Below are 9,954 nucleotides of genomic sequence, written 5' to 3'. Positions count from 1 at the left end.
TCTTCACTGCCTGCTCACCTGCATGCCTACTTTAATGACTGGTGTACCATGACACCCAGGTCTCGTTGCATCTCCCCCTTTCCTAATCGGCCACCATTCAGATAATAATCTACTTTCCTGTTTTTGCACCAAAGTGGATAACCTCACATTTATCCACATTATACTGCATCTGCCATGCATTTGCCCACTCACCCAGCCTATCCAAGTCACCTTGCAGCCTCCTAGCATCCTCCTCACAGCTAACACTGCCCCCCAGCTTCGTGTCATCCGCAAACTTGGAGATGTTGCATTCAATTCCCTTGTCCAAATCATTAATATATATCGTAAATAGCTGGGGTCCCAGTACTGAGCCTTGCGGTACCCGACTAGTCACTGCCTGCCATTGTGAAAAGGACCCGTTCACTCCTACTCTTTGCTTCCTGTCTGCCAACCAGTTCTCTATCTACATCAATACTGAACCCCCAATACCATGTGCTATAAGTTTGTATACTAATCTCTTATGTGGGACCTTGTCGAAAGCCTTCTGAAAGTCCAGATATAACACATCCACTGGTTCTCCCTTATCCACTCTACTAGTTACACCCTTGAAAATTTCTATAAGATTCGTCAGACATGATTTACCTTTCATAAATCCATGCTGACTTTGTCCAATGATTTCACCACTTTCCAAATGTGCTGCTATCCCATCTTTAATAACTGATTCTAGCAGTTTCCCCACTACCGACGTTAGACTAACTGGTCTGTAATACCCTGTTTTCTCTCTCCCTCCCTTTTTAAAAAGTGGGGTTACATTAGCTACCCTCCAATCCTCAGGAACTACTCCAGACTTTAAAGAGTTTTGAAAAATTATCACTAAAGCATCCACTATTTCTGGGGCTACTTCCTTAAGTACTCTGGGATGCAGCCTATCTGGCCCTGGGAATTTATCGGCCTTTAATCCATTCAATTTACCTAACACCACTTCCCGGCGAACCTGGATTTCACTCAGTTCCCCCATTTCATTTGACCCGCGGTCCCCTGCTATTTCCGGCAGATTATTTATGTCTACCTTAGTGAAGACAGAACCAAAGTAGTTATTCAATTGGTCTGCCATGTCCTTGTTCCCCATGATCAATTCACCTGTTTCTGACTGCAAGGGACCAACATTTGTTTTAATTAATCTTTTTCTCTTCACATATCTATAAAAGCTTTTGCAGTCAGTTTTTATGTTCCCTGCCAGTTTTCTTTCATAATCTATTTTCTCTTTCCTAATTAAGCCCTTTGTCCTCCTCTGCTGGTCTCTGAATTTCTCCCAGTCCTCTGGTAGGCAGGTTTTTCTGGCTAATTTGTATGTTTCATCTTTTGTTTTGATACTATCCCTGATTTCCCTTGTTATCCACGGGTGCACTACCTTCCCTGATTTATTTTTTTGCCAAACTGGGATGAACAATTGTTGTAGTTCATCCATGCAGTCTTTAAATGCCTTCCATTGCATATCCACCGTCAACCCATTAAGAATCAATTGCCAGTCTATCTTGGCCAATTCACATCTCATACCCTCAAAGTTACCTTTCTTTAAGTTCAGGGCCCTTGTTTCTGAATTAACAATGTCACTCTCCATCCTAATGAAGAACTTAACCATATTATGGTCACTCTTGCCCAAGGGGCCTCGCACAACAAGACTGCTAACTAACCCTTCCTCATTACTCAATACCCAGTCTAGAATAGCCTGCTCTCTTGTTGGTTCCTCTACATGTTGGTTTGGAAAACTATCCCGCATACATTCCAAGAAATCCTCTTCCTCAGCACCCTTGTCAATTTGATACACCCAATCTATATGTAGATTGAAGTCACCCATTATAACTGTTTTACCTTTGTTGCATGCATTTCTAATTTCCTGTTTGATACCATCCCCAACTCCACTACTACTGTTAGGTGGCCGGTACACCACTCCCACTAGCGTTTTCTGCCCCTTAGTGTTTCGCAGCTCTACCCATATCGATTCCACAACCTCAAAGCTAATGTCCTTCTTTTCTGTTGCGTTAATCTCCTCTCTAACCAGCAACGCTAACCCACCTCCTTTCCCTTTCTGTCTATCCCTCCTGAATATTGAATATCCCTGGATGTTCAGCTCCCAGCCTTGGTCACCCTGGAGCCATGTCTCCGTGATCCCAACTATATCATAGTCATTAATAGGTATCTGCACATTCAACTCATCCACCTTATTACGAATGCTCCTTGCATTGATACACAAAGCCTTCAGGCTTGTTTTTACAACACTCTTACCCCTTATACTATTATGCTGAAAAGTGGCCCTTTTTGATTTTTGCCCTGGATTTGCCTGCCTGCCACTTTTACTTTTCACCTTGCTACCTATTGCTTCTACCCTCATTTCACACCCCTCTGTCTCTACGCTCACACATTTAAGAAACCCTTTCCCCTTAACTCCATCCTCCACTATCCCATTCGACACCCCACCTCCCTTATTCAGTTTAAAACCACCCGTGTAGTAATGGCAAACCTGCCTGCCAGAATGCTGGTCCAACACCTGTTAAGATGCAATCCGTCCCTTTTGTACAGTTCCCCCTTACCCCAAAACAGATCCCAGTGATCCAAGAATCTAAATCCCTGCCCCGTGCACCAGTTCCTCAGCCACATGTTCAGGTCCCGTATCTCCCTGTTCCTGGTCTCGCCAGCACGGGGAACTGGAAGCAAACCGGAGATAACACCCCTGGAGGTCCTGCTTTTCAGCATTTTTCCGAGGTCTCTAAAGTCACGCTGTAGAATATTCATCCCCTTCTTTCCGACATCATTTGAGCTGACATGCACTACCACTTCCGGATGTTCACCTTCGCCCTTGAGGATTTTCTGCATTCTGTCCGTGACATCCTGGATTCTGGCACCAGGAAGGCAGCACACCATCCACACATCCCGTCTGTTGCCGCAGAAACCCCTGTCCGTACCTCTCACAATGGAGTCTCCCACTACAATGGCGTTGCCTGCCTTAGGCCTTTTTGGTGATGGCTCAACAGCCCTATTCGCATCGCAAGCCAGTCCGCCGCTCAGTGTAAACACGTCTTCTGTCCCAACAGCTTCTAAGTGGGTGAACCTGTTCACAAGAGGTACAACACACGGGGACGTTGGCAGTCCATGCTTCCCTCCCTTTCTCGCTGTCTCCCACCTTCTCTCTTCCAGTACCTTAGGTGTAACAATCTTACTGTAGGACTTGTCGAGGAACGACTCTGTTTCTCGGACAAACTTTATCATCCACTTGCTTCTCCAGTTCCCCAACACGGTCCTTCAGGAGCTCTACCTGGATGCACTTCTCGCATTTGTAGCAGCCAGAGGCACCAGCGGTGTCCTTGACCTCCCACATACTGCAAGCATCGCACTGAATCAGCTTGCCTGACATCTCCTTCTTTCGTCTCTAACTCTCAAACATATTGCGTGACAAACCGTAAATCATAGCCTGGACACCTGCAATTTCTTCTCTAGCTTCTCACAGTGTCCTTGTATAAATCTGATCAGGCCCGGGATATTTGTCTACCTTCATACCTCTTCGACCATAATGCTGCCCTTAAGCCTTTCAACCGCCCCGGAGCGGGAGTTTCGATCAACCCGACAGGGGCTTCGATCGTCGGCTGTGATCGCCCCGATTGCGGATGGTTTGTCTGCCCCGACCGCGGGAGAACAAAGAGGAAGAAGATTGAACTTTATTGCCTTCCATCACAGTGAGGAATGTGGAATCCACTGTGATGGATGTTTATGTTAACTTTTATGTTGTTGCCTGTCTTGTTGCTTTTCACTTGGTATGGCTGAACGGTAACTCAAATTTCACTGCACCTTAATTGGTACATGTGACAATAAACAGATCTTGAAACCTTGAAGCCATTTCCATTGACTGCCCCAAGTTCCCTGGTCCTAATGTCTGTCTCCACGGTAAAAACGGAAGAGAATATTATTCACCTTGCCCATCCTGTAGTTTCACACAGAATTGACCACTTTGATTCTCGAGGGTTCCCATTCTTGCTACCCTTTTTCCTGTAAAGTACTTATAAAATCTCTTGAAATTAATTTTTATATTATTTGGCTTTACTACACCATTTTTGCCCTCCCAATTTCCTTTTTCAGCTTACTCCTCAGTTCCCAAAATTCCTCTATGGATACACTTGATCCCAGTTGCCTAGACCTGTCTCATGCCTCCTTACACTTGATCTGAGCCTCAATTTCTCCCATAATCCAGGCTTCCTTACATTTGCGGCCTTACCGTTCACTCTAACAGGAACATGAAGGTCGTGGACTCTTGTCAGCAGACTTTTACAAACATCCCATTTCTGGATGGTCCGTTTCCTTCAAACAACTTTCTCAAACCAACACGAGCAAGTTTCTGTCTAATACCTTCAATGTTGGCCTTGCCCCAATTTAGGATTTTAATTTGTGGGCCCACCTGGTCTCTATCCTTAACCAATCTAAACCTAATAGACAATGGCCGCTGGTCCCAAAAAGCTAATCCATGAACACTTCATCCACTTGTCCATTCCAATTTCTGAAGACCAAAGCAAGTGTTGCCTTCTCTGAAGAAGGGGTCTCTTTAAATTGCCGGAGGAAATGTTCCTGAATACATTTGACCAATTCTACCCTGCCTAAACCTTTTGCACTATGATATTCCCAGTTAATATTTGGAAAGTTAAAATCCCCTTCTATGAAAACCTTATTAGTCCTGCAGCTGTCAATAAAGGCAGACATAGCTGGGACCTATGTGAATGCCCATGGCTATACCGTTGGCTTGAGTCCATAATCCTGGTGACTGGTCACAACGTGCTCGCCCACACAGGCCAGTCACTTGCCCAGCCTCATTCCCCAATGGAAGGTCCAGCATTGCCCTCTCTCTGGTTGGCCATCTACATACTGTTTGAGTGAACTTTGCTGAACAAATTCAAGGGGTCTTACCTGCTTGTTAAGGAGGCAGTGCAGGATGAAGATGAACATTCCTTGCATGCTGTTGATCACAGTGAAGATGTAGGCCATGACAATTGTTTCCTTCTGGAAGTGCAACATGTCAAATATCCAAGTACATCCCAGGAGGCAGAGCTGAGCGACAGCAGTGAAGGTAAAGACCCTAAAACAAGAGGCACGAGAAGCTGAATGCAAGAAAATAGTTTACTTTGTGTCACTCACTACAGCGCATACTTTAAGGTACAATATAAACTACCTGCTGCTTCTAGATCCTCTAACCTGAAATTCCCTTCAAACCTAACAGTGAGACTTCTATGCACAGACTGCAGTGATAGAGATATCAGCCAGTCAGCTGATACAATAAGTGAGCAATGACTTGTGGCACACCAAACGTCAAAGGATTTATTGGCAAAGATAAAATTATTTTACTTCGGAGTCACATGAGTGACAAGGTGAAGAAGACCCCATCCAGCCGCACACACGTCATATCGCCAGACGCATAGCGCAGCGACCGGTTGTGGAGGGGCAGAGCTCCCCCAGCGGTGAGTTTTAAAAAGCCTGAAGGTAAGTGCTTTCACTTTCGCTTTCAGGTCGCATTCTTCGTGAGTATAGACTTGTAGTTGTACAATACAAGTTTATTATGGACAAAGTGTGTAAAGGAAAGGGCAGGTAAAACTCTGCGAGTAGCGGGCGTCCACTTAACGAGTTGGAGGCAGCGAGGCCATCGACTGCAGAAGCGGTCATTGAAAGTACCGTTGCACCACCATTGGGGCGCAAGGCCAGAAAAAAGTCTGTTCGGCCAGTGAAGTCAGACCCGGAGGTTCCCCTCCTCAGGCAGACGTTACTGGCGGCGGGTGTCTGTCACTGAAACAGGCAGGTAGATTTCACATCCACCTTGTGTGTGCCTCTCTCTCTCTCCCTCCCTCCCTCTCACACAGGCTGAGAGACTCTGCCTCTGTGAGTGTACGTCTCTTTCTCCCCCTTTCCCACACACAGTAAAGACCGAGTAACTGTGCTCACTCCATCTGTGTCTCCCACATACACAGTAAAACTCTGCTTTGTGTGTGTATATACCAATTCAACCAAGGGAGGATATTTATAGTGTGTGAAAAAAAAGTGACATCATTTGTGCCACGTGATGATTTAATTACACTTGACAGTTTTCAATGTCATTCAAGATTTAACGGGAAAGCTCGGGAGATGGACAAGTCACTCGCACAAATAACAGAAATGCCGAGTACCGTGAGAACTCTTTGTCTACCCTCCCCGTTATATCGTGTGATATCGTGCTAGACCACGACCACTTCACTCTGGCTACATCTTGCGTCAAGTCGCCCCGTGAAAAAGGCCTATCAACATCCCATATCTCTGCATACCTGGGCCTGGGAGGTTTGGAGTTAAAGATACCCTTCCTAAATCTAGATATCAGAGGGTGAGATCCGACGGAGTGGGTCCTGCTCCCCGCAGCAAATATGATGCGAAGGCACCTTTTGCACAGTTAGAAACATAGAAAAATATAGACAGAAAATAGGTGCAGAAGTAGTCCTTCGAGCCTGCAGCACCATTCAATATGATCATGGCTGATCATCCAACTTAGTATCCCATCCCTGCCTTCTCTCCACACACCCTGATCCCTTTAGCCACAAGGGCCACATCTAACTCCCTCTTAAATATAGCCAATGAACTTGCTTCAACTACCTTCTGTGGCACAGATTCACCACTCTCTGTGTGAAAAATGATTTTCTCATCTTGGTCCATAAAGACTTCCCCCTTTTCCTTAAACTGTGATCTCTAGTTCTGGACTTCCCCAACACCGAGAATAATCTTCCTGCATCTAGCCTGTCCAACCCCTTCAGAATGTTATAAGTTTCGATAAGATCCCCCCTCAATCTTCTAAATTCTAGCGTGTACAAGCCGAGCCTATCCAGTCTTTCTTCATATGAAAGTCCTTAAATCCCAGGAATCAGTCTGGTTAACCTTCTCTGTACTCCCTCTATGGCAAGAATGTCTTTCCTCAGATTAGGAGACCAAAACTGTACGCAATACTCCAGGTGTGGTCTCACCAAGACCCTGTTCAACTGCAGTAGAACCTCCCTGCTATTATACTCAAATCCTTTTGCTCTGAATGCTAACATATCATTTGCTTTCTTCACTGCCTGCTGCACCTGCATGCCTACTTTCAATGACTGGTGTTGTACCATGACACCCAGGTCTCGTTGCATCTTTCCTTTTCCTAATCGGCCACTATTCAGATAATAGTCTACTTTCCTGTTTTGCCACCAAAGTGGATATCCTCACATTTATCCACATTATACTGCATCACCCAACCTATCCAAGTCACCTTGCAGCCTCCTAGCATCCTCCTCACAGCTAACACTGCCCCCCAGCTTCGTGTCATCCGCAAACTTGGAGATGTTGCATTCAATTCCCTCATCCAGATCATTAATATATATTGTAAATAGCTGGGGTCCCAGCACTAGGCCTTGCGGTACCCCACTAGTCACTGCCTGCCATTCTGATAAGGACCCGTTTACTCCTACATTTTGGTTCCTGTCTGCCAGTCAGTTCTCTATCCACATCAATACTGAACCCCCAATACCGTGTGCTTTAAGTTTGCATACTAATCTCTTATGTGGGACCTTGTCGAAAGCCTTCTGAAAGTCCAGTTATAACACATCCACAGGTTGTAACTTGGTGACTCGGGAGAAAATTCAAACAAGCTTGAATTTCTCCAAGAGTGACTTGTACACTTGTGGTTGAACATTGCAACATTATATGCACGTAGTGGCTAGTGCGATATCCGTACTGACTCTTGCGTGTACCGTGGGAACTCCTGCGAACGGTAAACCCGGAAGCTGGTCTGAGGGGACAGAAGGTGAGTACAAATTGTGTTCTGTGGGATTGAATTTAAAAAATAAAGATTTGCATCCGCATATGGACATCAACTTATTCATGAATTATGTTAATGAGATTCAAGAAAATAACTATAATCTTTAAAAGGGACTTTACTGAAAGGTCCCGCATTTTTATGGTCCGTGAGAAATTTTTCACATGTACGTCTTTGAGAGATACAGCTCGGAGTCCTCGCCGACCAGCGATCGATGCCTTTCCAAAGCAGGGTCCGGAACGCTACCAATCAATGTTCTCCAGAGACCCGTGTAAAGGAGTGAACTGCACATGCTGGTTTAAAATGTAGACAGACACAAAAAGCTGGAGTAACTCAGCGAGTCAAGCAGCATCTCTGGAGAAAAATAGGTGGTGTTTCGGGACGAGACACATATTCAGAATAAATTCTGATTAGGATGTCTGAAGAAGGGTTCCGATTCGAATCGCCACCTATTCTTTTTCTCCAGAGATGCTGCCTGACCCGCTGACTTACTCCAGCTTTTTATGTTTTTCTTCCCAGATCTGACTTACCTGCTGAGTTACACCAACATTTTGTGCGTATTAACCAGCCACTGCAGTTCCTTTAGACATTGCCTAACTTCAGATTTTAGAGATTTAGCGCGGAAACAGGCCCTTCGGCCCACCGAGTCCGCACCGACCACCTATTCTTATACACTCCATGGACAATTTTACAATGTTACCGAAGCCGATTAACTTACAAACTTGTAATCTCTAGATATTAGTGGAAACCGGTGCACCCATGGTCAGGATCGAACCCCGGTCTCTGGGGCTGTGAGGCAGCAACTCTACCACTGTGCCGCATGTAGTTAGATTTAATAAATTGCTGGTGTTGCTTCCAAACACAGAAGCACTTATAATATTAGATCAGAATTGCATCTTTCCGCTAATAGAGTCAATTATTAGTCAATTAATAATAGAATCAATTATTGTTGGTGACATTTCACCTACGAATATCAGACTATTTTCGCAGAGGTAAGGGCCAATTAGGCATAGCAAAAGGTATGAACACTTTTAAACATATTTTCCGACTATTTTGTCAAATGCAAATACAGGGAGAATGATCAAAGTGCTCACATGGCTCACTCTGTTAGAAGCGTTCTGAGTTTAAATGTTCCGTGTATTCCTTCTTAAAGTATAAATTTTTGTGTGGCCAGGGGTGCGATTGAGAACAGCTGGGAAAGGGCGGAGTGGGCGTCACGAATAACAGCGTTTCCCTGGCCATATAATGGCCCATTCCCCAACCGTAACATTATTCAAGCTCTGTCTAACTCTGCCTTCACACCATCCCCCTGTGACATGGGTTAGTCATCGCTGGGCGGGCTGTGGGCCGAATGGCCTGCCAACGGGAGTCAGAGACTTGACACTGAGATCCATTGTGCAGGAAGGAACTGCGGATGCTGGTTTTTACTGAAGATAGACACAAATGCCACCTGTTCATTTTCTCCGGAGATGTTGCCTGACCCATTGAGTTACTCCAACATTTTATGTCTGTGTTCACTATGAACATTGAATTATTTAATTTTAGGTAACTTACACTCTCTCTCTCTCTCCCCTCCCCCCCCATGCAGTAAATGTTGGTTAACCAGTCCAAGGTTTGCAACGCTGGTTCACTCTTGGGATCACACTATCCCTAGCCAACATATGGCCTATCAGGGAACCAAATATAGACTTAAAGTGCTGGAGTGACTCAGTGGGTCAGGCAGCATCTCTGGAGGAAAGGGTTAGGCGACATTTCGGGTCGGGACCCGTCTTCAAAATACCCTGCTGAGGTCATCACCTCACATCCACCTTGTGTGTGCTTCTCTCTCTCTCCCTCCCTCTCACACAGGCTGAGAGACTCTGCCTCTGTGAGTGTACGTCTCTGTCTCCCCCTCTCCCACACACAGTAAAGACCGAGTAACTGTGCTCACTCCATCTGTGTCTCCCACATACACAGTAAAACTCTGCTTTGTGTGTGTATATACCAATTCAACCAAGGGAGGATATTTATAGTGTGTGAAAAAAAAGTGACATCATTTGTGCCACGTGATGATTTAATTACACTTGACAGTTTACAATGTCATTCAAGATTTAACGGGAAAGCTCGGGAGATGGACAAGTCACTCGCACAAA

The 9,954-nt window shown here is 45.2% G+C and overlaps 1 protein-coding gene across 1 annotated transcript in view; it reads right to left on the bottom strand.

Annotated features, from left to right (window-relative positions):
• Positions 1–4,233: 4,233 nt before the first annotated feature.
• The window catches only part of LOC129693993 (adhesion G protein-coupled receptor E2-like), a gene marked incomplete at its 5' end in the record, with an annotated part of 90,132 nt that continues 84,411 nt past the window's right edge, over positions 4,234–9,954 (bottom strand). Inside the window, 1 exon segment of the mRNA XM_055630716.1 lies at positions 4,234–5,120. Within this exon segment, the coding sequence (XP_055486691.1) occupies positions 4,819–5,120 (302 nt within the window).

Source organism: Leucoraja erinacea, unplaced genomic scaffold (assembly GCF_028641065.1).
Source record: "Leucoraja erinacea ecotype New England unplaced genomic scaffold, Leri_hhj_1 Leri_519S, whole genome shotgun sequence".
Lineage (NCBI taxonomy): Eukaryota > Metazoa > Chordata > Chondrichthyes > Rajiformes > Rajidae > Leucoraja > Leucoraja erinaceus.
Note: the sequence above shows the minus strand (reverse complement) of the source record. Positions and strands in the feature narration are given on the sequence as shown.